A 27,801-nucleotide genomic window follows, 5' to 3' on the forward strand; every position below is an offset into this window, starting at 1 on the left:
CCCAAGTTGATTCTAACGACCCAGCAGCAATACGTTTTGGGTAGGAGACCCTTAGTGATAACGGTCACCTTAGCCTAACTCCAGTGTGAGTTTGGTGGCTGCTAGAGTCCTACACCAGGGGGACAATTACCATGTTGCCAGAGAACTGAGAGATCTCTCAACTGCTAAAGATATTCTATGAGAGGACAGCCTTCCTCCAAGCCTTTGCTCTGGCAACTGAGCAGAAGTGGGCAAAACAGGTTCCATCTGTCAATATTTTCATGTTCTCTGAGGGAAAAATAATGGCCATTTCTTGGGAGATCGTGACTCTCTCCTTAGCATCACAGATTTGTCCCCCTAACTGAGGGACTTTTGATTTTCCTTTGGTAAACAAAATCATGATCATATGGTCAAGGTAATTCAATACCAAGAATGAAAAAAACAATACAGTTCTACGGACAAAGGATTACCCACGTTATACAGTAGCATTATTAGTCTGTGGAGTTCCTAAAATGTCTGCAGCACTCACACTGATGCATTTTTTAAAGAAATGATAGCCCACCCTAATGGACTCCAGGTTCATTCTGGCAGAATTTCATCCTTAATTTTACATTTCTGGAATTTCCAGTCAACTGGCCTACTGGGGAAAAATCTAGTGAATGTATAGTAGGCCTGGCCATGTGCTCTGAATGCATAGTTGGAATGGCGGCAGTTTTCAAAGGCTCAGTTCTCCCCCAAACCCAAGCCAGTTCCTGGCACCAAGGCAGGTGTGCGGGAGAGCTGAGCATCTCACCATATGTCAGGGGCTCTCCGACTGGCAGTCAGGCGGCGCAACAAGCTCAGACTGGAAGAGTGAGCTCTCCTGTCTCCCTCTGGTCCTCGCTCAGTCAATCAGTGTTATTTATGGAGCACACTTGGGGTGCAGAACACTGGATTAAGCACTTGGGAGGGTATAATACGACAGAGTTGGGAGAGCTGATCTCCGCCCACCAGTAGTTTACAGTCTAGCGGGGGAGGCAGACATTAACGTGAATAAATAAATTACGGCTATGGACATAAGGTGCTGCGGGGCTGAGGGTGGCGTGAATACCGGGAGCCTAAAGATCCCTTAAGATCCAACTGCGCTCATCACTCCTCACCAAGAGAGGTCCAGGACCCGGAGAGAAAGGAAATGACTTGGGCCTCAGGCAAGGATAGGAGCGATGTTAAGTGACAGGGTGACTGGTTTACATTTCAACATCTTTGCTCAGGAATACGGGTACCTCTCATCGCAACCTTCCCACCCTGATGGTTCTCACTTTATACTGGGTCAGTTTTGAAAGCTTTACAGCTTTTGAATGGGGGTCATTAGGGCAGTTTTCTGTCAGGCTAGCAATATCTCTTTATTTGGTAATATACTCAGTTCTGCCTGACTGCAGGTTTACACTATGAGTTTGGGATCAAGCACTGTCAGGCTGCTGGAAAGGAAGAGCAGCATGGTCTAGTGGATAAAGCACAGGCCTGGGAGTCAGAAAGCAAAGTTAAAAAAAAAAATTCTGGTCAGATTGATTTTTCTCTTGAAAATTCCATTTTTTTAATTAACTTTTTGCCACAACAAAATCTCCATTTTCAGCTTTACCTTGAGAGCTTCCAATTAAGTGCTAAGAATTTCTGATGAAAGGAATTCAAGGTCTATTAATTTTTTACTATGATTTCAGCCATCCAAAGGATTACTGCCGAATTTCAGCTTTTATCCTGGTCTTCGGCAAACTACTCACCATTTTTTCTGCCTCAAAACTCACGTGGTTAAGTCTTAGTCTCGTCCATCGATGGATTCTTCTAAAAATGAAATGTCAAAAGATCAGCAAACTGGGTTTCACTGACTAATTGCAATGCCTTGATAATCTGCAAAACCCCTCAAAACAAGTGCTTTCACACACTGTTGAATTTAATGAACTGAGAAAACGCCCTTCATTTCAGTATAGATTGCATTTAGGAGCGTTAAGAGGCATGAGTCAGACTTTAAAGAGGTTGGAAGATGGACAGTGTGTTCACAGCTAAATGACAAATCAGTGCACAGTGGGTTCACAAGTGAGTGAGGAACCAAAGGTTAGCAGGATTGACAATCCTGTCCCGGAAATGAGTGTGAATCTCAGCATTTTTGTTTTGGTGTTCTTGATCAGTGACTGAAAACAAATTAGAGACACTGCTTGACTAATTCACTTTAAGTAGCTCTACCTCACTCACTTATCCGCTTTCCTCGGCACACTTACTGCCCCACTCCTAAGCCTACCTTACTTTTGATTCTTCTGCCTCCACCCCTTCACTCACACTGTTCCCCAGGCTTTGAACTCCTTACCACCCCACGTCGAACAGCCAACCACTTTGCCCTCAGTCAAATCCCTATTAAAATCCCACCTCCTCAAACAAGCTTTCCCTGATCCATTTCCCAGGACCCTGAGGCATATCATCTTTTCCATCAACTCCAGCATTTATGACTGTATTTACATTCTCCTTAGCCCTTACGTATGCACTACCTGTCCAATTTATATATTTTTACTACTCTAGTTTGTAAATATTTTTACTTCTGTGTGCAAATTCCTAGTAGGCAGGAATGTGACACTTGATGATTCTTTATCTCCTGGGGTCTAATAATAATAATGATGATTGCATTTGTTAAGCGCTTCCTATGTGCCAAGCACTGTTCTAAGCACTGGGGGGGATACATGGTAATCAGGTTGTCCCACGTGGGGCTCAGTCTTAATCCCCATTTTACAGATGAAGAGGCACAGATAAATTAAGTGACTTGCTCCAAATCGCACAGGTGACCAGTGGAGGAGCCGGAATTAGAACCCATGACCTCTGACTCCCAAGCCCATGGTTCTTTCCACTGAGCCACACTGCTTCTCTAGTAGACAGTACTGCACCAAGAAGCAGCGTGGTCTTGTGGATAGAGCACGGGCCTGGGAATCGGAAGGACCTGGGTTCTAACCCCGGATCCATCGTTTGCCTGCTGGGTGACCCTGGGCAAGTCACTTGACTTCTCGGTGCCTGTTACTTCACCTGAAAACTGGGGATTGATACTGTGTGTTCCGGGTGGGATAATGACTCTGTCCAACCTGATTAGATTATATCTACCCTGGCGCCTAGTACAGTGCCTGGCACAGAGTAGGAGCTTAACAAATATAATTTTTAAAAACTGAGCAATTACCCACTCATCCTTTAGTTAATGGCTCTGGACCACTTCCTGTATTTCCCACGTATGTCATGATACCTATACTGCATTTAACTGAGTGTAAAACCCCTGTAAGAAGTACAACACAGCACAAGTAATATTTAGGTTGCCAGCACTTATATACCTTACAGACCGTGAGGCCCACGTGGAGCAAGCAATGCACCTGACCTGATTATCTTGCGTTCAGTATAGCACTTAGCACAAGGTAAGTGCCTAACAAGTACCACAATTATCAATCGTATTTATTGAGCGCTTACTGTGTGCAGAGCACTGTACTAAGCGCTTGGGAAGTACAAGTTGGCAACGTACAGAGACGGTCCCTACCCAACAGTGGGCTCACAGTCTAGAAAGTCAAATGGGGAACGGGGGAGGCAAAAACTCCTCGATTTAAGGAATAAAGGGCTGCTTTAACAGTCTATTCGTTCATTCAATCGTATTTATTGAGCGCTTACTGTGTGCAGAGCACTGTACTAACTACTTGGGAAGTACAAGTCGGCAACATTTAGAGACGGTCCCTACCCAACAACGGGCCCATTAACTTGGGAGAAAACTAGGGAAAGACTCCTAGTAAAACAGAGAAGCAGCGTGGCTCAATGTTAAGAGCACGCGCTTGTGAGTCAGAGGTCATGGGTTCAAATCCCAGCTCTGCCAATTGTCCGCTGTGTGACTTTGGGCAAGTCACTTAACTTCTCTGTGCCTGTTACCTCATCTGTAAAATGGGGATTAAGACTGCGAGCCCCACGGGGGACAACCTGATCACCTTGTAACCTCCCTAGCGCTTAGAGGAGTACTTTGCACATAGTAAGCACTTAACAAATGCCATCATTATTGTTATTAAAGGCAGATTCCACTGAAAAGGACTGTCATCTGGAGGTTCTTTAGCTGTTCCCTGAATGCAGTCGACAGAGGGAAGGTGCCTCGAGGGACGGGAGGGGAAAAAGTAGGACTTAAAGACTAATACCTTTGATAAAGCCTTTCCAACATGGGCCCCGGGGTTGAGACATCGACGGCAGCTGGACGGTTATTTTCCCAAGTCCATGACCATCCTCTCCCGGGCCGCCTCATTTTGGAGGCCTTGGCTGTGTTGCCTCTGTACCAAGCGGCTGAAGGAGCTCCAAGTGTGGCCTTTCAGCGGCCGGCCAGACAACCGGCTTTGTTCAAATTCTCTTCTAAAAGGGTCCCCATTTCCCCGCCTTCCCCCGACTCCCGGGCCCAGGGATTGAGGAGGGCGCTGGCGGCGGCTGCGGCCCCCTCGCTGCAGGGGCAGCGCCCCAGGAAGGGGTGGAAGCCTCTCGCTCGACGTGAGGCGCCTCAGGAAGGGGCGGAAGCCTCTCCCTCGACGTGAGGCACCCCAGGAAAGGGCAGAAGCCTCTCGCTCGACGTGAGGCGCCTCAGGAAGGGGCGGAAGTCTCTTGCTCGACGTGAGGCACCTTAGGAAGGGGTGGAAGCCTCTCGCTCGACGTGAGGCGCCTCAAGAAGGGTGGAAGCCTCTCGCTCGACGTGAGGCGCCTTAGGAAGGGGTGGAAGCCTCTTGCTCGACGTGAGGCACCCCAGGAAAGGGTGGAAGCCTCTTGCTCGACGTGAGGCGCCCCAGGAAAGGGCAGAAGCCTCTCGCTCAATGAGAGGCGCCTCAGGAAGGGGTGGAAGCCTCTCTCTGGACGTGAGGCACCTCAGGGAAGGGTGGAAGCCTCTTGCTCGAAGTGAGGCGCCCCAGGAAAGGGGTGGAAGCCTCTCACTCGAAGTGAGGCGGCCCAGGAAAGGGGTGGAAGCCTCTCGCTCGACGTGAGGTGCCTTAGGAAGGGGTGGAAGCCTCTCGCTCGACGTGAGGTGCCTCAGGAAAGGGTGGAAGCCTCTCGCTCGAAGTGAGGCGCCTCAGGAAAGGGTGGAAGCCTCTTGCTCGAAGTGAGGCGCACCAGGAGAAGGCGGAAGCCTCTCGCTCGACGTGAGGCGCCTCAGGAAGGGACGGAAGCCTCTCCCTCGACGCGAGGCACCCCAGGAAAGGGCGGAAGCCTCTCGCTATACTTGAGGCACCCCAGGAAAGGGCGGAAGCCTTTCGCTATACTTGAGGCACCCCAGGAAAGGGCAGAAGCCTCTCGCTCTACTTGAGGTGCCCCAGGAAAGGGCGGAAGCCTCTCGCTCGAAGTGAGGCGCTCCAGGAAAGGGCGGAAGCATCTCGCTCGACGTGAGGTGCCTTAGGAAGGGGCGGAAGCCTCTCGCTCGACGTGAGGCGCCTTATCAAGGGGTGGAAGACTCTTACTTGACGTGAGGCGCCCCAGAAAAGGGTGGAAGCCTCTCGCTCGACGTGAGGCGCCCCAGGAAAGGGCAGAAGCCTCTCGCTCGACGAGAGGTGCCTCAGGAAGGGGTGGAAGCCTCTCTCTGGATGTGAGGCACCTCAGGGAAGGGTGGAAGCCTCTCGCTCGACGTGAGGCGCCTTAGGAAGGGGTGGAAGCCTCTCTCTGGACGTGAGGCACCTCAGGGAAGGGTGGAAGCCTCTCACTCGAAGTGAGGCGCCCCAGGAAAGGGCAGAAGCCTCTCGCTCGACGTGAGGTGCCTCAGGAAAGGATGGAAGCCTCTCGCTCGACATGAGGTGCCTCAGGAAAGGGTGTTAGCCTCTCACTCGACATGAGGCTCACCAGGAAAAGGCGGAAGCCTCTCGCTCGACGTGAGGCGCCTCAGGAAGGGGCAGAGGCCTCTCTCTGGACGTGGGGCGCCCCAGGAAAGGGGTGGAAGCCTCTCTCTCGACGTGAGGCGCCTCAGGAAAGGGTGTTAGCCTGTCGCTCGACGTGAGGCGCCTCAGGAAAGGGGTGGAAGCCTCTCGCTCGACGTGAGGCGCCTCAGGAAAGGATGTTAGCCTCTTGCTCGACGTGAGGCGCACCAGGAAAAGGCGGAAGCCTCTCGCTCGAAGTGAGGCGCCTCAGGAAGGGGCAGAAGCCTCCCGCTCAACGTGAGGCGCCCCAGGGAAGGGTGGAAGCCTCTCGCTCGACGTGAGGCGCCTCAAGAACGGTGGAAGCCTCTCGCTCGACGTGAGGCACCTTAGGAAGGGGTGGAAGCCTCTCTCTCGACATGAGGTGCCTCAGGGAAGGGTGGAAGCCTCTCGCTCGACGTGAGGCGCCCCAGGAAAGGGGTGGAAGCCTCTCACTCGACGTGAGGCGCCTCAGGAAGGGGCGGAAGCCTCTTGCTCGATGTGAGGCGCCTTAGGAAGGGGTGACGGCTCTCGCTCGACGCGAGGCACCCCAGGAAAGGGTGGAAGCCTCTCGCTCGACGTGAGGCGCCCCAGGAAAGGGTGGAAGCCTCTCGCTCGACGTGAGGCGCCTCAGGAAGGGGTGGAAGCCTTTCTCTGGACGTGAGGCACCTCAGGGAAGGGTGTTAGCCTCTCGCTCGACGTGAGGCGCCTCAGGAAAGGGGTGGAAGCCTCTCGCTCGACGTGAGGCGCCTCAGGAAAGGGTGTTAGCCTCTCGCTCGACGTGAGGCGCCTCAGGGTTTCACAAGGAGGGCGGTGGATGACAACTTTCCTCAGGGGAGGAGGGGGCGAAGGGGAGGGGCGGTCCTGACGAGGAACGCAGGAGTGTGGAGAGAAGGGCGGCCCCGGGGGGTGGCTGGAGCTCTTAGTCCCCGGGGAAAGAGCAGGGGGGCAGCGGACTGTCAAGGGGCTGTGAGCCCACTGGTTGGGTAGGGACTGTCTCTCTATGCTGCCCATTTGTACTTCCCAGGCGCTCAGTACAGTGCTCTGCGCATAGTAAGCGCTCAATCAATACGACTGATGATGAGGGGATCCGCCCCGCTTCCCCTCAGCGAGGGCCGCGAGAGGGAGCGCGCGAGGGCGGCGCGCATGCGCACGCCTGCCCCCCCGCCCCCCGCGCGCGCTCTAGAATCCTCCCGTCGTCTCAGTGCGCAGGCGCCCCCGCCCCGCGCGGCTCTCGGCGCTCGCGCCCGGCCTCGCGAGAAGCGCGCCGCTCATGCTCGCCGCCGCCGCCGCGGCCGCCTTGGCCGCCACAGCCGCCACAGCCGCGGGCGCCGTTGCCGGGGTCGGAGGTCACGGCGAGCGGCTCGGAGGCCGGAGGGGGGAAGATGGCCGTGGAGTCGCGCGTCACCCAGGAGGAGATCAAGAAGGAGCCCGAGAAGCCCATCGATCGGGAGAAGGTAAGGCCCGGCCCGGCCCGGCCCGGACCCTACTCCGACCTCACCTCCTCCGGGGGGCCTTCCCACTTCTCCCCCTCGTCCCCCTCGCCAATCAATCAATCGTATTTATTGAGCGCTTCCTGTGTGCGGAGCACCGTACTAGGCGCTTGGGGAGTCCAAGTTGGCAACGTTTATGTATAGATGTTTGTACGTATTTTTTACTCTTTATTTTATTGGTACGTATCTGTTCTATTTATTTTATTTTGTTCGTATGGTTTTGTTCCCTGTCTCAATCAATCAATCGTCGTATTTATTGAGCGCTTCCTGCGTGCGGAGCACCGTACTAGGCGCTTGGGAAGTCCAAGTTGGCAACGTTTATGTATAGATGTTTGTACGTATTTTTTACTCTTTATTTTATTTGTACGTATCTATTCTGTTTATTTTGTTCGTATGTTTGGTTTTGTTCCCTGTCTCAATCAATCGTATTTATTGAGCGCTTCCTGTGTGCGGAGCACCGTACTAGGCGCTTGGGAAGTCCAAGTTGGCAACGTTTATGTATATATGTTTGTACGTATTTTTTACTCTTTATTTTATTGGTACGTATCTGTTCTATTTATTTTATTTTGTTCGTATGTTTGGTTTTGTTCCCTGTCTCAATCAATCAATCGTCGTATTTATTGAGCGCTTCCTGTGTGCGGAGCACCGTACTAGGCGCTTGGGAAGTCCAAGTTGGCAACATTTATGTATATATGTTTGTACGTATTTTTTACTCTTTATTTTATTTGTACGTATCTATTCTGTTTATTTTGTTCGTATGTTTGGTTTTGTTCCCTGTCTCAATCAATCAATCGTATTTATTGAGCGCTTCCTGTGTGCGGAGCACCGTACTAGGCGCTTGGGAAGTCCAAGTTGGCAACGTTTATGTATAGATGTTTGTACGTATTTTTTACTCTTTATTTTATTGGTACGTATCTATTCTGTTTATTTTGTTCGTATGTTTGGTTTTGTTCCCTGTCTCAATCAATCAATCGTATTTATTGAGCGCTTACTGCGTGCGGAGCACCGTACTAGGCGCTTGGGAAGTCCAAGTTGGCAACGTTTATGTATATATGTTTGTACGGATTTTTTACTCTTTATTTTATTTGTACGTATCTGTTCTATTTATTTTATTTTGTTAGTATGTTTGGTTTTGTTCCCTGTCTCAATCAATCAATCATCAATCGTATTTATTGAGCGCTTACTATGTGCAGAGCACTGTACCAAGCGCTTGGGAAGTACAGACTGGCAACACATAGAGACGGTCCCCACCCAACAGTGGGCTCACAGTCTAAAAGGGGGAGACGGAGAACAAAACCAAACACACTAACAAAATAAAATAGATAGGTACAAGTAAAATAAATAGAGTAATAAATATGTACAAACATATGTACATATATCCAGCCTCTCTCCCATTTCGTCTATCAATCAATCATATTTACTGAGCGCTTACTGTGTGCAGAGCACTGTACTAAGCACTTGGGGAGTACAAGCTGGCAGCATATAGAGACGGTCCCTACCCAGCAGTGGGCTCACGGTCTAGAAGGGGGAGATGGAGAACAAAACCAAATCAATCGATCGTATTTATTGAGCGCTTACTGTGGGCAGAGCACTGTACTAAGCGCTTGGGGAGTACAAACTGGCAACATATAGAGACAGTCCCTACCCAGCAGTGGGCTCACGGTCTAAAAGGGGGAGACAGAGAACAGAACCAAACATACCAACAAAATAAAACAAATAGGATAGAAATGTACAAGCAAAATAAATAAATAAATAAATAGAGTAATAAATATGTACAACCATATATACATATATACAGGTGCTGTGGGGAAGGGAAGGAGGTAAGACGGGGGGATGGAGAGGGGGACGAGGGGGAGAGGAAAGAAGGGGCTCAGTCTGGGAAGGCCTCCTGGAGGAGGTGAGCTCTCAGCAGGGCCTTGAAGGCCTTGCTCCCCCTTTTGGACTGTGAGCCCACTGTTGGGTAGGGACTGTCTCTAGATGTTGCCAGTTTGTACTTCCCAAGCGCTTAGTACAGTGCTCTGCACATAGTAAGCGCTCAATAAATACGATTGATGATGATGATGATATAGAGACAGTCCCTACCCAACAGTGGGCTCACAGTCTATCCCCCCCATCTTACCTCCTTCCCTTCCCCACAGCCCCTGTATATACGTTTGTACAGATTTATTACTCTATTTATTTTACTTGTACCTATCTATTCTATTTATTTTATTTTGTTAGTGTGTTTGGTTTTGTTCTCTGCCCCCCCCCCCCCCTTCTAGACTGTGAGCCCGCTGTTGGGTAGGGACCGGCTCCATATGTTGCCAGCTTGTACTTCCCAAGCGCCTAGTACGGTGCTGTGCATCATCATCATCAATCGTATTTATTGAGCGCTTACTATGTGCAGAGCACTGGACTAAGCGCTTGGGAAGTACAAATTGGCAACATATAGAGACAGTCCCTACCCAACATCATCATCATCATCATCAATCATATTTATTGAGCGCTTACTATGTGCAGAGCACTGGACTAAGCGCTTGGGAAGTACAAGTTGGCAACTCATAGAGACAGTCCCTACCCAACAGTGGGCTCACAGTCTAAAAGGGGGAGACAGAGGACAAAACCAAACACACTAACAAGATACTGTGCACACAGGAAGCGCTCAGTAAATACAATTGATTGATTGATTGATTCCGCAGACGTGCCCGCTGCTGCTGCGGGTTTTCACCACCAACAACGGGCGGCACCACCGGATGGACGAGTTCTCGCGCGGGAACGTGCCGTCCAGCGAGCTGCAGATCTACACCTGGTGAGCGACCCCGACCCCCCCCACCACCCAGCCGGAGACTTTGGCCCCCGTTTCTGGAGGCCGAACCCCTCTTCCAAGAAGCCTTCCCTGACTAAGCCCCCTTCTCATTCGTTCGGTCATACTTAACGAGCGCTTATTGTGTGCAGAGCACTGTACTAAGCGCTTGGGAAGTACAAGTCAGCAACTCTCCTTCCCCCACTCTCTTCTGCGCCGCTCTCCCTTGCCCCTTCATTCATCCTTTCTGACCTCCCATCCTCCTGTCTCTCCCCGCTTCAGTCTGCTGCCCGGATTATCTTTCTACAGAAGCGCCCCGGGCGTGGTAGAGGAGCAGTGTGGCTCAGTGGATAGAGCCCGGGCTTTGGAGTCAGAGGTCATGGGTTCAAATCCCGGCCCTGCCAATTGTCCGCTGTGTGACTTTGGGCAAGTCACTTCATTTCCTCATCTGTAAAATGGGGATGAAGACTGTGAGCCCCCTGTGGGACAACCTGATCACCTTGTAACCTCCTCAGCGCTTAGAACAGTGCTTTGCACATAGTAAGCGCTTAATAGATGCCATCATTATTATTATTATGTTACTCCCCTCCTCAAAAATCTCCAGTGGTTGCCTGTTAACCTTCGAATCAAGCAAAAACTCCTCACTTTCGGCTTCAAGGCTTTCCATCCCCTCGACCCCACCTACCTCCCCTCCCTTCTGTTCTTCTCCGGTCCAGCCCGCACCCTCCGCTCCTCTGCCGCCGCTCACCTTCTTACTGTACCTCGTTCTCGCCTGTCCCACCGTCGTCCTCTCCTTGGCCTGGAATGCCTTCCCTCCACACATCTGCCAAACTAGCTCGCTTCCTCCCTTCAAAGCCCTGCTGAGAGCTCACCTCCTCCAGGAGGCCTTCCCAGACTAAACCTCCCTTTTTCCTCTCCTTCCCCCCTCCCCACAGAACTAGTGTATGTTTGTGTATACTTATTACTCTGTTAATGTGTATATTGTTATAACTATTCTGATAGTATCAACACCTGTCTACTTGTTTTGTTGTCTATCTCCCCCGTCTAGACTGTGAGCCCATTGTTGGGTAGGGACCATCTCTATATGTTGCCGATTTGCACTTCCCAAGCGCTTAGTACAGAGCTGTGCACACAGTAAGCGCTTAATACAATTGAATGAATGAAACCTCCCTCCCATCCCCACAGCACATTTGTAGATATCTATCTGTAATTTATCTATATTAATGTCTGTCCTCCCCGCCAGACTGTGAGCTCGTTGTGGGCAGGAATGGGTCTCTTATCCTGCACTCTCCAAAGAGCTTAGTAGAGTTCGGGAAGCAGCATGGCCTCGTGGCAGGAGCACGGGCATGAGAATCAGAGGCTGTGGGCTCTGATCCCGACTCCACCGCTTGTCTGCTGTTTGATTTTGGGCAAGTCACTTAACTTCACTGTGCCTCAGTTACCTCATCTGGAAAATGGGGATTAAGAGTGTGAACCTCTTGTGGGACAGGGACTCTGTCCAACCTGATTACCTTGCATCCACCCCAGCACTTAGATCAGTGCCTGGCACATAGTAAGCACTTAACAAATACCACAATTATTATTATCATAAATACGATTGAACGAACAGGCAGTGGTGCATGCTGATCTCCTACAGTGGGTAGAGTAGCATTGTGTGCTAGAGGGAGTGTACCAGGAGCAAGGCACATTGCTTTAGTATTGTACTCCATTTGGAATGGACGTTCCTTCCCTCTTTTTCCCCACCAGGATGGATGCAACCCTTAAAGAACTGACCAGTTTGGTGAAAGAGGTCTATCCAGAAGCTCGCAAGAAAGGCACACACTTCAACTTTGCAATCGTCTTTACAGATCTCAAAAGACCTGGCTACCGGTGAGTTATCTGTGAAGACACCCTGCAGGGGCACCACAGAGCTGTGGTGTCTTTGCAGATATGGTTCTGCAAGAGGAAATGAGACAAAATATGTACTGTAACTTAAATTGGATGGGGACTATGTATGGGGTCCAAAAAATGACCCCAGTATGGATGGCTGAGTGGATGCTCGAGGAGGAGGAGGAGGAGGCAGCTGAATTTGGGTGGGGGTGGGGGGGTGAACCTGAGGGGACCTGCAGAAGGAGGTGGGTTAGAGCTGGAGTTGTGAAGTTCAGAGGTGAGGGAGAGAGGATTGCTTCCTCCTACGCATGGCAACTTCCCGTATCTTCACAGTTGATAACACCACTGGCCTCCTTATCTCTCAAGCCTGAAACGGTGGCATTATCCTTGACTCCTTTCTCTTTGGATCCTCAAATTCAGTCTGTCACTAAATCCTATTAATTTTTCCTTTCCATCCTCTTCTTCCAAACTGCAACTGTCCCGAGTCAGGCACTTGTGATATTTTGTCTAAGTTACTACTTCAGCTTCTTCCAGAACTTCCTGCCCCCAATCTTTCCCCTCTCCACTTCTTATTTTACTCCACGGCAAAGATTTTCCTACAACATTGTATCACGCACATTTCTCCACTCTTTGCACACAACCAATGATTATCTTATCCTCTCCACCTAGAGCTGTACTTCACTCTACTGCCTCGATCATTTTTCTGAAAAACTTAAGTTCGTATCATTTCACACTCCTCAAGAACCTCCAATGGTTGCTCAAACTCCTTACCCTTGGTTTTAAAGCACTGTCAGCTTACCGCATCCTATCTTACCTTACTGACTTCCTACTGCAGCCCACACACTTCACTCCGTCAACGCCAACCTATTACTGTTCCTCGATCCCATTTATCTCACCCCTTGCCCCGTCTTCAAACTCCCTCCCATATGACAGACTATCACTCTCCCCACCTTCAAAGTTTTAATCATATCTCCTCCAAGTAGGCCCTCAGTTTTTCTCCTCTCGCTCCCTTCTGTATCACCTAGGTACCTGGAGCTGTACCCTTTTTAAGCACTTGATATTTGCTCCACATCACTTTTTCCTTCTAGACTGAAAGCTCTGTTGTACTGTACTCTCCCAAGTGCTTATTAAAGTGCTGTGCATGCATTAAGCACTCAAATACGATTGACTGATTTGATTGGAGGATTTTCTGAAATCATGTCTCCAGGAGACCTTCCCTGAATTCTTGCCTAACATTGTCTCATCTCATTCAATCGTTTATTAAGCGCTTACTGTGTGCAAGGCACTTAATATCTCCAGAGGGTTAGAGATAAGGTCTCAACAAATTCTGTTGATTGGACTGGGACCCTTGAACCTGTCTGCTATTTTATAAATCAACCCGAGGATCTCTTTGCCTTTCTCATCCCTGCAGAGTGAAAGAGATTGGCAGCACCATGTCAGGCAGGAAGGGGACGGATGATTCCATGACACTGCAGTCACAGAAGTTCCAGATCGGCGACTACTTGGACATAGCAATCACGCCTCCCAATCGCGCCCCGCCCCCCTCGGGGCGCATGAGACCTTATTAAACTGTTTATATTTTTCCTTCCCTTGTTTTCCATCCGAGTCCCCCCAACTACCCCCCCCCACCACCCCAAAATAGCCTGTGTGAAATCAGCTCTGCTTCTTATCATTAAGCGTGGAAGCTCCTTTAAAAATTAAATTGTATTGCCTCCATTTTGAAACTTGGGTAACTCTAGATATGGCTGGGTTGCCTAGGTAAGAGAACTAAGATGATGAAGGGGATCCATGCTTCTCCATGTCCTTTTTGTAAGTCCTGAACATAAAAGTGCTCTTAATCATTCTATCTGAAATGGTTTTGTTAAAATCCGTGTATAAGTTCATGTTTGTCAAGTCCAAGTTTTCAAACTCTTCAGCCCAGAGTTGGCAATTGACTCCACACTTGTCTTGAAGGTGGCCTTGCATAACCACCTCTCACCATCCATCATAAAGCCAAGGGATGAGGTCTGCTTCTTGAACTAAGGAGGAAAGCAGGGGGTCTAAAGAGCCCTTTGTGCTGCTGTGGGACACTTAGAGAATGAACAGCAGAGTGGGCAGTGTGCCTTCCCTTGGGAGAAATGGGAAAGGTTTACATCTACCCTCTCACCTTCCTCCAGTGACTTAACAGCTCCCTTTAGCCATAAAGTATAAAAGCCAACATTTTATTCTTCCTTCCCTGCTGCCTTTCATAACTCTTCAAGGGTCTGGGAGAGTGGTTTCCAGAACAAGGATGATGGCTCTGGAGCTCCCACTGTGTCACTAGACAGTTCGTTACCTTACGTCCCACTTTATCTAGCCCCCTACAACTGGTGGGGCAGGCCCAACGGGGCCTGCTACTCCTTTGCTCAGCAGGTCCAGTGTGCTGACAACACAGAAGGAAGTTCAGTACACTTGGCAAATTCTGTCTACACCCAGCATGCCTGGACTTTCAGATGTACCAAGTTCCAACCAACAGACTGTGCCTAATCTGATTTTTGGGCAAAGAATTCACCAGCATATGATCTGCACTTCCACTTGGCCCACAACCATCTTGATAGGGGTTGGAGGGTGAAATAACCACAATGCTTGTGCGTTGTATGCAGCTAGGAGAGCACATCAGGAAGCGACATGAAATAGGGAGACACTTGAACCAACTGAATCTGGCTGACGTGGAAGTAGAACTCTACAAAAAATGGAATTTCCAGCTAAATTTAATCCTTCGACCAACATTATATCCTGTTGACACTCTCTTCCAAAGAAGGAGAAACACTAACAAGGTGGTTTCTGATTCAGATGAAAGGGTGTTAAAAAGAGTCCCGGCACCACGATGAGCACACCCCATCACCCTCCCTGCAATGATGACATCAACTCGCTAATTCTGGGGAAGGACTTCTGAATGGGAAATCCGGCCCTGCTCCTCCTGGAAGGAATGGATCAGTAGTAACTCCTGCAATCAAACCAGAGCAGAACTGAAGACATGAAGGGTTTCCTTAGTGCCCCAGAGTGCCAGCAGGAGCTTAACTAACCCTTTTAAGACTACGAAAGAAGGCAGGCGATTGATTCTCCACCGCTTGAATCACCCAGCAGATTGTTCAACACTATTCATTTAGAGATGGAATGTATAATTGAGCTGTTATGAAGCAGTCAAGAGTTTGGTAAATAGAGTTTTTAAATGCCAACATCGCTGAAGCTGGTCCCATTTCCGGCCCATTCCCTAATAGCCCATAGCCCGGGACTGTCGAATACCTGGGTTCCACTTACTCTTACCGGTTTTCTTTGTTGTAACCAGGCTGCATGATCTCTCTCTTAAGAGTGGAAAGAGCATCCGTCCTGGGCGTGGCTTTTATTGCCACGGGAGTGGCTAAGTTTGGATTGTACCTGGACAGAATCTATAAAGTTAAAAAAAAAAACAAGTTAGAGGTGGGGCTAGCAGTTCAAGTTAGGAGGTGGCTCAGAAGGCTTCTCTGGGCTGGCTGGAACAATTAACTAAGCCCCGGGGCCCTGTCCCCCAAAAGGTAAACTGGGAACAGTTGAAACGCTGATGTTTGATGAAACAGCTGAAGTGGCACCCACTGAACAAGATGAGGCTGAAGCCCAACCTGGAGGATGTCGTCTGGGATCGTGGTCATCTCAGGAGGCGTGGGTGTGCTCAGCAGCAGGTTCTCACTGGCAGTGATCGGTGGCGGAGAGGACTTTCTGTCCTGCTCGAGACACCTGTCGGATCGCAAAGCCAACGAAGCGGGATTTCCCAAATACACACTGTTAGGCCAGATGTCTGTTTTAGACGGGGTCCGGGTCACCTTCCCCTGCAGAGCAAGGAGGACACCCACGTTAGAAACCCCAGAACCAGCTTGACTTTCCAGCTTAACCCTCAGCCCAGGAGAACTGGGTGACCACAAGCCGGAAACACGGCCCTGGTTTCAGACACGCCAGTCGGCGAGACACTCGCAACCGGGCCGAGGGCTTCTCAAAAACAAGAGATGTCTGCTGTCAGCAACCTTCCAGGTAGGACCAGCCTGAGAAGGACCCTGCCCCGGCGCTGAGCAGGGATAGGATTGTCTGGCCATTTGCCATGCTCGAGTCCTACGTGACTGACGAATACTCCAGGGTCCAGGCCCACTGCTGGGTGGTGGAGACCCTCCCTCTGCCCCACCAAAACACCAGCAGGTTGGTTATGGGCATTCACGGTGGCCCCTTTCTGACATCCGAGTAACCCACTTCTTGCCTTGCGGCAAGAAGGATCCAACCGTTAGGAGAGTCAAGCAACAGCCCAAGAAACCTCCTGACTGTGGCCTTTCTGCCCAAATCCACCTCACCGTACTTTCCATCCATGAAAAAAAAAATCCCACACCCCTCAGACTCCAACCTCCAAACGCTCACTCAGGTGGTGAAATCAAACTTCTCAGGAGCTTTGGAACCCACTGACTGTATTCTGACATGGACATGCCTCAGCATATACTAGGTTCTTTTGGGAACAGTTCAATCAATGGTATTTATTGAGCAAGATAAAGTCAGTACTTCAGCAATTATTCCCCAAAGGAGCCCTCCTATCTAGACTAATCTGTGCAGTCACAGACCCGTGCAGTGATCCTCAAAGGGAATTCGTTGTTTTGAAAGCAACCGGAATATAAAGCTAACAGTTTTCCCACTCTCAGTATTCTCGTTTCCTATCCCGTAAAGCACCTTGCTTGCTAGGACTCCATTCCCAGAATTACGAGGGTTCTCAACCCTCAACTTTCCTGCATAAACAAACGCCAAGCCAGTAGGAACACGCCTGCAATTTCACGATCCCGATGGAACACCGCTAGTGGTTGTTTCAAAACTTCCAGGATGTTTGTAAACAAGAGCCCACTCTCCTACTCGTTATTGCAACTATCAGCAAGCAAGGCCCATGTTTTAATGGATTACCGTCACTAACGGCATTTGATGAATGCTTCCCGTGTATGGAGTGCTGTTATAGGAGCTTGGAGACCCATGACGGAGGTAGAAGGTATGGTCCCTGCCCCCGCGTAGGATTCCACAGCATAGCGAGACGGACATCCACTGTTGCCTTGAGATACGTAGCTGGTGAAAAGCGCTGGTTCGGACTGACACTTACTTCAGATTCCTCTTTCAAGCAAGTTGTTTCAAAGTCAGGAGGTGGTGGTGTTCCTGCACAATTTGGGAAGCCCGATTCTTTCGCTTTGGGGAAATCTGATGCAATTACATCAATGCTCACAGAAGGAATTTTGATACCAGGCGTGCAGAATACAGGCGCCAGAGGAGAATGTGCTCCATCAGCATCTAGAATAGACACAGGTCCAATAAGCCACAGCATCAACTACACTCCCTTCTAGGTTCTTAGGACAACAAGTTTTAAACAAAATAGGCCAGAATTCTTGGTTCTTATCCTTTTCTTTAAAAAAAAAAAAGAAAAAAAAAGATCATGATCGTGACTTACTGTTTTCTTCCAACACCTGGATGGCGGGGCCAGGGACGGTCGGGACATCGCTGCTGCTGGCTATCACCTCAGCCCCCGAAGCAGCAGCCGCCGTTTTGTTCTCCGGTCCACCAGGGCCTCCTTTAGAAAAGCTACAAAGAATAGGGAAGGCTTTCAATGGCTCCGGGGAAATTCAGCAGGCTCCTACAGAAAAGTACGCTCCTTTCTATCCCAGGACCCGAAGAAAAAACAAAACAAACAAATAAAACACCGAGTTCATAATGCTCCCAGAAGGTTCTCCCCAAGCCAGAGCTAGGGTGGGGGGCGGTTGGGGTAAGGTTTTCTCTCCAACAGTGTGGACAGCTAGATTAGTTGAGAGCCCTGGGCTACTGATTCTCCTGTTGGCACTGTCTTCAACACCCACTCCTCCAAGATTGAACTGGCCCTCTAGAAGCCATAGAAGGAACTCATCCTCTTCCCGAGGGAGAAATGAAGGAACAAGTTAATGCTATGGCACCAAACTAACTTCTTGAAAGAAGTTGTTTCCTTTGAGAAGAGACATGAAGCTCACACTCTACAACCGGATTTGGGATTCATTCACAGGTCAGACTTTCCCTCTAGACAGTCTCAGTTTGTGTCCTCGGGGCAGAGTCTGTTCTTGGAGAGTGTGCCGGTCTGACCGTGCGAGCCAGGGGGCAACTGTACGGCCCAAAACCAGCCTGGCACACTGGGAAGACCTACAGGCTCAAAGTACCTCAAATTACCCTGTGGTTATCAGATTTTGTGGGGCCCCTGGGGACAAATCCTTTTCCCAATTCTGGCATCGAGGCTAACACAAAACTAAATATACCTTTCATATAGAATATCTACTCCGAGGTATATGTAAATATATTCTATATATTATACAGAATCATAGATTTATGTTTGCAAGGCTTCCCCTTAACCTGAGGTCCTGGGCTGCAGGCCCTCAAGCTCCTACATTAATCAGGGCCCAGAGGCCCAACCCGGGCCCCACCCAGATGGGTTGACAGTTGGGTGGTCCTCAGGGGTTCTGTAGGAAATGCCATAGGACAGAATTGAATCCGACTTTTGACCCTCTAGAGCGGATAAGGGGAGAGAGACACTACTCTGGCTCAGACTAGAGTTCCCCAAAGACTGCCAAAAGGACAATTTCACTTTAAAAGTTAGGTGTTCTAAAAAGAAAACACAAAAAGGATAAACAAGCAAAAAAAAAAAAAATCCCCAAACTAAAGAAACCCCCAAGTTCAACAACAGTCACATGCCTGCACATCAGCTCTGTACCCTGGTTCGAGCAAGGGTGGAATGCAAGTCTGCAACTAGTAACAGCCTGTTAACAACTGGGGCACACAAGAGGAGGCGGGAAGGAGGAGGGAGCGGAGAGCTGAGCCGTGCTCTTGATGAATGCTCTATTCTTCCCCCAGAAAAAGTTGGGTTTAGGGAGCGGCAGAACCCCACAAGAGGCAAGTTAGGAAGCTACAAAACAGCTGATTTCCCCAAATCCATACATTTGTTTCCTAAATTTAGATGTTTCAGCAGCAGCTGTCTATGTGAAATGTACATGATATAGGAACATTACAAAGAAACGCAGCCCAAAGGAAAGAGAGGGAATCTAGTGAAAGCCGAGTCTCTTACCTTTTGGTTTTCTCGGCCTTTTTAAGCACCATCGTGTAATCGTTATTCAAACACATGGTGTGCTCTGAAATCCCAAAGTGTTCCAGCTTAGGAGTCATACACTCACAATCGTCCATCTTCAGGGCACATTTTGGTGTTTTCAGGACTCTACCTGGAGATGCTTGGAAGGGCGGGGAGGCCATTCTGGTCTTTCTGTCGTACAGATTTTGGGCTTGTGGATGTCGGTCCCATGCGTTGGGAAGCACATAGCGCCCAAGTCCAAAGTCAGAAAGTTGTGGGCAGCGGGCAGGATCCCCGGGAGCAGTGGGACCTAGTGGCTGTGTGGTGGTAGCAGTGGCAGAGCCCGGGGGGTCTTCCACTCCCTCTGATTCGGGTCCAGTCCCCGGTGGTCCAGGGGCATCAGCGGCAACCTCTTTTCCTGGGCAAGGACAAATACAACCAATCTCTAAGTGGAATTTTATGGAAGAATGAAAGCAAGTTTTGGGGGAGAGAAAGACAGCCAGATTTATACCAGGTAGTTCCTGCCCCCTGATGTCAGGTGGCTCAGGTGTCTCCTCTCATTGCAGGGTGTCCAATCCCTTCCACTCACTCCTGCAACCCACTGCCTTAGGAAAAGGGGAAGATACACTACTAATAATACAATGGTAAATTGTACTTGTGCCAACCACTGTACTAAGTGCTGGGGTAGATACATGATCGGCTGAATGCACTTTCAGTCCCACATGGGACTCACAGTCTAAGTAGGAGGGAGAACAGGTATCGTAGTGCCATTTTACAGTTGAGGAAACTGAGGCCCAGAGAAGTCATGTGACTTGCCCAAGGTCACACAGAAGGCAAATGGCAGAGCTGGGATTAGAACCCAGTCCGGACTCCCAGGTTTGGCCTTTTCTGAAAGTAAGAAGCTGAAGCTGCCAGCAGAGAGTAAAGACACGTAAGGCTTTCAGAGGGCTCTTTTAAAAATGGAAACATCGCACTTAAGGTAAATTTATAGCCTTTTATTTACAGACTTATTTTATTCCCACACTAAAAGATGAACAAGATGAGGCAAAAAGTTCTGATTTCCCAAACTGTCTTTTCTCTCTGCTTATGGACACAAAGTTACCTGAGTTTTCAGAAGCAGGTGGCTTATATCCATAGTTCTGGAATAACTCCCTTAATTTCACAATATCCATTGTATTCCTCTGCCTTAGGAGTTTTGTGGTCTTTATGAAATCATAACTTCCTTGTCTTTCGGAATGACTTTTTTCCAGGAGAGTTTGAACATCACCCTAAGTGGGGGAAAGTGCACAGTTTAGTGACAGAACTATAAAGGCGGCACCCAGATAGCCCACTGTGCTTGTGAAACTGACCGGCACACACTAGCTGAGCATGATCTACGGGAAAGAGCAGAGGCTTTGGGTTCTTGCCCCAACTTCATCTATATGGCCATCGACCTCTAACCCATGTCCATCCTCAGTCCTGGAACACCCTCCCTCTTCATATTCGACAGATGATAACTCGCCCCACCTTCAAAGCCTTATTGAAGGCACACTTCCTCCAAGAGGCCTTCCCTGTCCTCATTTCGTTTTCTCTCGGTCCCTTCTGCGTCACCCTGATTTGCTCCCTTTATTCACCCCCTCTTCAACCCCACAGCACTTATGCACATATCCATAATTTATTTACATTAATGTCTGTCTCCCCCTCTAGACTAAGTTCATTCTGGGCAGGGAATGGGTCCGTTATATTGAACATGTCTGCTAATTCTGTTGTGTTGTACTCTCCCAAGCGCTTAGTACAGTGCTCTGCACATAGTAAGTGTTCAAACAATATGATTGATTAACTTTGCCAACGACTTTCCGTGTGATCACTTTTCCCATCTGAGGAGTAGTGAATGGATGAAATTAAACACCTGAAGTGAGAGCACTTTGGAAAAATAAAAACACAAAGGCTAGATGTTATCATTACTATTTTATGATGGCTTATTTCTGCTCAACTGTTAATTCTGATTTTATAGTGAACCAAGAGGAACCTCAAACTGCTCGCTTCATATAGAACATCAGTTAGTCAATAAGGGTTTATTGAATACTTGTATAATATACCTGCTTCTGGGAATAAATTAAAAAAAAAAAATCAGGCTTGGCAAAATGTTTCAAAAGCTGAGGACAACTCTACGTTTGGATAAAGTCCATGCCATAGGTGAGAAAACACACTGTTACCTTTAAGGCTCTGACTTCTGAATGCATGTCGTGCAAAAGTCTCATTGGAGATTCCTCCTCGAAGTCTTCATTGCAGATGTTGGGGATGGAAAACAGTTCAGGAAAGTCAGGGAGGAGGCAGAAGGAAAAAAGTCACAACAAAATATATCTATTTTATATTTTTAATATATAGAGTCTTGGGAACACTTTTTTTAAAAAAAAGGAAAAAAATTAGTCATATTTATTGAGTGCTTACTGTACTATACTTAACACTGTACTTAAGTGCTTGGGAGCATTAATATAACACAGTTGGTAGATACATTCTACCAAAAGAGCCCCTTCCCCGAAAAGAAAACCCTCCTGTCAAAAATACATCAGAGCATACAAAAGGGGTGAAGACTTTTGTCTGTCATTTTTCCTCAAGAATCCATCGTATTGAGCACTCACTAAGCACAGCACACTGTATTAAGTGCTTGGGAGGGAACACAGGATTGGCAGACATTCCCTGACCACAACAAGGTTACAGTCTAGAGAACTGTATGGGTTGGGAAGTCAATTATTCCTTTAATTATAATTGAGAAGTCAATTATTATTCAATTACGCCATTATTATTATTATTTGGAGTCAGAGGTCATGGGTTCGAATCCCGCTTCCACCTCATGGTCACTTCACTTCTCTGTACCTCAGTGTCCTCCTCTGGAAAATGGGGACTGGGAGCCCCCCGTGGGACAACCTGATCACCTTGTAACCTCCCCAGAGCTTAAAACAGCGCTTTGCACATGGTAAGTGCTTAAAAAATTTCATCATTTTACCATCGGACCTGCATATATGTTTGTACGTATTTATTACTCTATTTTGCTTGTACATATCTACTGCATTTATTTTATTTTGTTAATATGTTTGGTTTTGTTCTCTGTCTCCCCCTTCTAGACTGTGAGCCTGCGGTTGGGTAGGGACCGTCTCTCTCTGTTGCCAACTTGGACTTCCCAAGCGCTTAGTCCAGTGCTCTGCACACAGTAAGCGCTCAATAAATACGATTGATTGATGGATTGTATTTATTTTACTTTGTTAATATGTTTGGTTTTGTTGTCTGCCTCCCCCTTCTAGACTGTGAGCCCACTGTTGGGTAGGGACTGTCTCTCTATGTTGCCAACTTGGACTTTCCAAGCGCTTAGTCCAGTGCTCTGCACACAGTAAGCGCTCAATAAATACTTTTGATTGATGGATTGTATTTATTTTACTTTGTTAATATGTTTGGTTTTGTTGTCTGCCTCCCCCTTCTAGACTGTGCGCCCACTGTTGGGTAGGGACCGGCTCTATATGTTGCCAACTTGGACTTCCCAAGCGCTTAGTCCAGTGCTCTGCACACAGGAAGCGCTCTCCCCCTCATCCCCATCTTACCTCCTTCCCTTCCCCACAGCACCTGTATATATGTAGATATGTTTGTACATATTTATTACTCTATTTATTGACTGATTTTACCTGTACATATCTATTCTATTTATTTTATTTTGTTAGTATGTTTGGTTTTGTTGTCTGTCTCCCCCTTCTAGACTGTGAGCCCACTGTTGGGTAGGGACCGTCTCTCTATGTTGCCAACTTGGACTTCCCAAGCGCTTAGTCCAGTGCTCTGCGCACAGTAAGTGCTCGATAAAGACGATTGATTGATTGATAGATGAGAGCCCTCCCCCCGGGGCTGAGGCCCCACCCCTTCCCCTTCCCCTTCCCCTTCCCCTTCTTCCCTTCGCCCGCCCCCTCACCCGCGTCGTGGCCGCCGAGCGCCCGCTCCAGCCGGGCCGTCTCCCTCTCCAGGGTGAGGCCGAGGGCGCGCAGTTTCCCGTAAAAGCTTCCGATCACGTCCATTTCCCAGGACGGGGCCGGTGAGTAGGTGGGCTGGGCCGGGCCGGCCAGGAGCAGGGAGCCCCGCGAGGGACGACCCTGGCGGCCTCCACCGCGACCGGTTTGAATGGCCGGCCGCGGGGCCTTTTATTGGTTCCAGAGGAACGAAGCCTCGCGAGATTTTGGCCTGCTCGCGCGAGGCCCGCCGCTCCGACCGTTGGGGCGCGCGCTGGTTTGCGGGGGGGGGGGGAGCCGCGACGACTGAGTGCGCGCGACGGGCTCTTCATTCATTCATTCATTCATTCATTCATTCATTCATTCATTCATTCATTCATTCATTCATTCATTCATTCATTCATTCATTCATTCATTCATTCATTCTCTCTCTCTTTTTCTTTCCTTCCTTTCTTTTCTTTCTTTCTTTTCTTTCCTTCCTTCCTTTCCTTCTTTCTTTCTTTCTTTCTTTCTTTCTTTCTTTCTTTCTTTTCTTTCTTTCTCTTTCCTTTCTTTTTCTTCCTTCCTTTCTTTCCCTTTCTTCTTTCTTTCTTTCTTTCTTTCTTCCCTTCTCTCTTTTTCTTTCTTTTTCTTTCCTTCCTTTCCTTCTTTTCTTTCCTTCCATTTTCTTTCTTCCTTTCTTTTTCTTTCCTTCCTTCCTCTCCTTCCTTTCTTTCCTTCCTTTTCTTTCTTTCCTTCTTTCTTTCTTTTTCTTTCTTTCTTTCTTTCCTTCTCTCTTTTTCTTTCTTTTTCTTTCCTTCCTTCCTTTCCTTCCTTTCTTTCCTTCCTTTTTCTTTCTTTCTTTCTTCCTTCCTTCCTTTCTTCCTTCCTTTCTTTTTCTTTCCTTCCTTCCTTTCCTTCCTTTCTTTCCTTCCTTTCCTTCCTTTTCTTCTTTCTTTCTTTCTTTCTTTCTTTCTTTTCTTTCTTTCTCTTTCCTTTCTTTCTTTTTCTTCCTTCCTTCCTTTCTTTCCCTTTCTTCTTTCTTTCTTTCTTTCTTTCTTTCTTTCTTCCCTTCTCTCTTTTTCTTTCTTTTTCTTTCCTTCCTTTCCTTCTTTTCTTTCCTTCCATTTTCTTTCTTCCTTTCTTTTTCTTTCCTTCCTTCCTCTCCTTCCTTTCTTTCCTTCCTTTTCTTTCTTTCCTTCTTTCTTTCTTTTTCTTTCTTTCTTTCTTTCCTTCTCTCTTTTTCTTTCTTTTTCTTTCCTTCCTTCCTTTCCTTCCTTTCTTTCCTTCCTTTTTCTTTCTTTCTTCCTTCCTTCCTTCCTTTCTTCCTTCCTTTCTTTTTCTTTCCTTCCTTTCTTTCCTTCCTTTCCTTCCTTTTCTTCTTTCTTTCTTTTCTTTCTTTCTTTCTTTTTCTTCATTCCTTCCTTTCTTTTCCTTTCTTTCTTCCTTTCTTCCTTCCTTCCTTCCTTTCCTTTTTTCTTTCTTTTCCTTTTTTCTTTCTTTCCTTCCTTTCTTTTTTCTTTCTTTCTTTCTTTCTTTCTTTCTTTCTTTCTTTCTTTCTTTCTTTCTTTCTTTCTTTCTTTCTTTCCTTCTTTCTTTCTTTCTCATTTATTAAGCACCTACTATGTGCCAAGCACTGTTGTAAGCGCCAGGGAGGTTACAAGGTGATGAAGTTGTCCCCCGGGGGGCTCACAGTCTTCATCCCCAGTTTACAGATGAGGGAACTGAGGCCCAGAGAATAATAATAATAATAATAATGGCATTTATTAAGCGCTTACTATGTGCAAAGCACTGTTCTAATCAGTCGTATTTATTGAGCGCTTACTGTGTGACTGCCAAGTGGCAGAGCCGGGATTCGAACCCATAATAATAATAATAATGGCATTTGTTAAGTGCTTACTATGTGCCAAGCACTGTTGTGACCGCTGGGGAGGTTACAAGGTGATGAAGTTGTCCCCCGCGGGGCTCACAGTCTTCATCCCCAGTTTACAGATGAGGGAACTGAGGCCCAGAGAATAATAATAATAATAATGGCATTTATTAAGCGCTTACTATGTGCAAAGCACTGTTCTAATCAATCAATCAATCGTATTTATTGAGCACTTACTGTGTGCAGAGCACTGTACTAAGCGCTTGGGAAGTACAAGTTGGCAACATAAGCGCTTAGGGAGGTTACAAGGTGATCAGGTTGTCCCACGGTGGGCTCACAGTCTTAATCCCCATTTTACAGATGAGGTAACTGAGGCACAGAGAAGGGAAGTGAGTTGCCCAAAGTCACACAGCTGACAGTTGGCGGAGCCGGGATTTGAACCCATGACCTCTGACTTCAAAGCCCGGGCTCTTTCCACTGAGCCACGCTGAGTGCTTACTGTGTGCACAGCACTGTACTAAGCACTTGGAAAGTACAAGTTGGCAACATATAGAGTCCCTACCCAACAGTGGGCTCACAGTCTAGAAGGGGGAGACAGACAACAAAACAAAACATATTAACAAAATAAAATAATTAGAGTAAAGATGTACAAATAAAATAAAGAGTAATAAATACATACAAAGATATATACAGGTGCTGTGAGGAGAGGAAGGAGGGGGCTCAGTCTGGGAAGGCCTCCTGGAGGAGTTGAGCTCTCAGTAGGGCCCTGAAGGGAATTCATTGAATCGTATTTATTATAATAATAATAATAATAATGGTATTTGTTAAGCACTTACTGTATGCAAAGCACTGGGGAGGTAACAAGGTTATCAGGTTGTCCCACGGGGGGCTCACAGTTTTAATCCCCATTTTACAGATGAAGTAACTGAGGCCCAGAGAAGTTAAGTGACTTGCCCAAAGTCACACAGCTGACAATTGGCGGAGCTGGGATTTGAACCCATGACCTCTGACTCTACTGAGAGCTCACCTCCTCCGGGAGGCCTTCCCAGACTGAGCCCCCTCCTTCCTCTCCCCCTCCTCCCCCTCCACCCCCCAGCCTTACCTCCTTCCCTTCCCCACGGCACCTGTACATATGTATATATTTGTACGTATTTATTACTCTAACTTGTACATATCTATTCTATTTATTTTATTTTGTTAATATGTTTGGTTTTGTTCTCTGTCTCCCCCTTCTAGCCTGTGAGCCCACTGTTGGGTAGGGACCGTCTCTATATGTTGCCAACTTGGACTTCCCAAGTGCTTAGTACAGTGCTTTGCCCATAGTAAGCGCTTAATAAATGCCATCATTATTATTATTATTATTATTGCCAAACGTGGCGATTGGATAAATTAAAGCGCTTAGTACAGTGCTCTGCACATAGTAAGCGCTCAATAAATACGACTGATGATTAAGTCACTCTCGGTGGGTCTGAGAGGGTCTCTGTGCGGGTCTGAGGGTGTCTCTCCCCCTTCTAGCCTGTGAGCCCACTGTTGGGTAGGGACCGTCTCTCTGTGTTGCCAACTTGGACTTCCCAAGCGCTTAGTACGGTGCTCTGCACACAGTAAACGCTCAATAAATACGATTGATTATCATTCATCATCATCATCATCAATCACATTTATTCGTTCATTCAATCGCATTTATTGAGTGCTTACTGTGTGCAGAGCACTGTTTGGTTTTGTTCTCTGTCTCCCCCTTCTCAACTGTGAGCCCACTGTTGGGTAGGGACCGTCTCTCTGTGTTGCCAACTTGGACTTCCCAAGCGCTTAGCACGGTGCTCTGCACACAGTAAGCGCTCAATAAATACAATTGATTGATTGATTGATTGATTCGTCTTTATTGATCGGGCCCGGGCGCCCGCAGCCATGTTCCTGTCCGCCATCCTGCGCCACAACCGGATCCCCGGGAAGCAGTGGATCGGCAAGCACCGGCGGCCGCGGTTCGTGAGCGCCGGCATGAAGCAGCGGCTGGTGCGGCGGCTGGAGATGGAGGCGGAGAACGAGTACTGGCTGGGCCGGCCCTACATGAGCCGCGAGCAGGAGCACGGCCACGCCGCCGCCCGCAAGCGGGAGGCCTTCGAGGCCCTCAAGGCCGCCAAGGCCGCCAAGTTCCCCCCGCACCGCTTCGTCGCCGACCAGCTCGACCACCTCAACGTCACCAAGAAGTGGACCGGCTCCTGAGCCGACACGCTGCGCTCCACGTTGGCGCCCGCGGGGCCGGACCCTCGGGAACCCCGGGGACTGCTCGGACGGAAACGTTCAATAAAGCCGTAAACCGCCCTTCGGGGCATCCTCTTCGCTCCGACCCAAGGGGAAGGCTATTTATTGAGCGCTCGGCGTCCAACGGGAATAGTAATAATGCTGGTATATTTGGTACTCTGGACGGTGAAGCCCGCTGTTGGGTAGGGACCGTCTCTCTATGTTGCCAGCTGGGACTTCCCAAGCGCTTAGTACGGTGCTCTGCACACAGTAAGCGCTCAATAAATGTGACTGAATGAATGAATGATAATCAATCGTATTTATTGAGCGCTTACTGCGTGCAGAGCACTGTACTAAGCGCTTGGGAAGTCCAAGTGGGCAACATCTAGAGACAGTCCCTACCCAACAGTGGGCTCACATCATCATCATCATCATCAATCGTATTTATTGAGCGCTTACTATGTGCAGAGCACTGTACTGAGCATTTGGGAAGTCCCAGTTGGCAACATATAGAGACGGTCCCTACCCAACAGTGGGCTCACAGTCTAGAAGGGGGAGACAGAGAACAAAGCCAAACATATTAACAAAATAAAATAAATAGAATAGATAGGTACAAGTAAAGTAAATAAATAAATT

General features: G+C 48.2%; 3 protein-coding genes across 5 annotated transcripts; 2 read left to right on the top strand and 1 right to left on the bottom strand.

The window, feature by feature from the left end:
• Window positions 1–1,658: 1,658 nt before the first annotated feature.
• SKA3 (spindle and kinetochore associated complex subunit 3) lies at window positions 1,659–23,190 on the bottom strand. Of its 2 annotated transcripts, none has more exons than XM_038761910.1 (9): window positions 23,045–23,190; window positions 21,306–21,370; window positions 20,213–20,378; window positions 19,111–19,528; window positions 17,479–17,609; window positions 17,137–17,321; window positions 15,638–15,844; window positions 15,306–15,427; window positions 1,659–1,797 (listed from the first exon to the last, which is right to left on the bottom strand). In XM_038761910.1, exons 1-9 carry the CDS (start codon window positions 23,145–23,147, stop codon window positions 1,689–1,691), a joined length of 1,506 nt encoding a protein of 501 aa, XP_038617838.1. In that variant the 5' UTR covers window positions 23,148–23,190; the 3' UTR covers window positions 1,659–1,688. The 2 variants fall into 2 exon arrangements, with proteins under 2 accessions (XP_038617838.1, XP_038617839.1); XM_038761911.1 differs by lacking the exon at window positions 1,659–1,797 and adding an exon at window positions 14,732–14,985.
• Window positions 7,195–13,866, top strand: SAP18 (Sin3A associated protein 18). The gene is made up of 4 exons (XM_038761912.1): window positions 7,195–7,333; window positions 10,048–10,157; window positions 11,898–12,020; window positions 13,432–13,866. Exons 1-4 carry the CDS (start codon window positions 7,262–7,264, stop codon window positions 13,586–13,588), a joined length of 462 nt encoding a protein of 153 aa, XP_038617840.1. The 5' UTR covers window positions 7,195–7,261; the 3' UTR covers window positions 13,589–13,866.
• On the top strand, window positions 23,051–27,271 carry MRPL57 (mitochondrial ribosomal protein L57). 2 transcript variants are annotated; one of them, XM_038761913.1, is made up of 2 exons: window positions 23,051–23,164; window positions 26,831–27,271. In XM_038761913.1, the coding sequence occupies exon 2, from the start codon at window positions 26,833–26,835 to the stop codon at window positions 27,145–27,147; it is 315 nt and encodes a 104-aa protein (XP_038617841.1). In that variant the 5' UTR covers window positions 23,051–23,164; window positions 26,831–26,832; the 3' UTR covers window positions 27,148–27,271. The 2 variants fall into 2 exon arrangements, with proteins under 2 accessions (XP_038617841.1, XP_038617842.1); XM_038761914.1 differs by having other exon boundaries at window positions 23,082–23,163; window positions 26,808–27,271.
• Window positions 27,272–27,801: the final 530 nt, after the last annotated feature.

The sequence above is a fragment of the Tachyglossus aculeatus genome, chromosome 20 (genome assembly GCF_015852505.1).
Source record: "Tachyglossus aculeatus isolate mTacAcu1 chromosome 20, mTacAcu1.pri, whole genome shotgun sequence".
Lineage (NCBI taxonomy): Eukaryota > Metazoa > Chordata > Mammalia > Monotremata > Tachyglossidae > Tachyglossus > Tachyglossus aculeatus.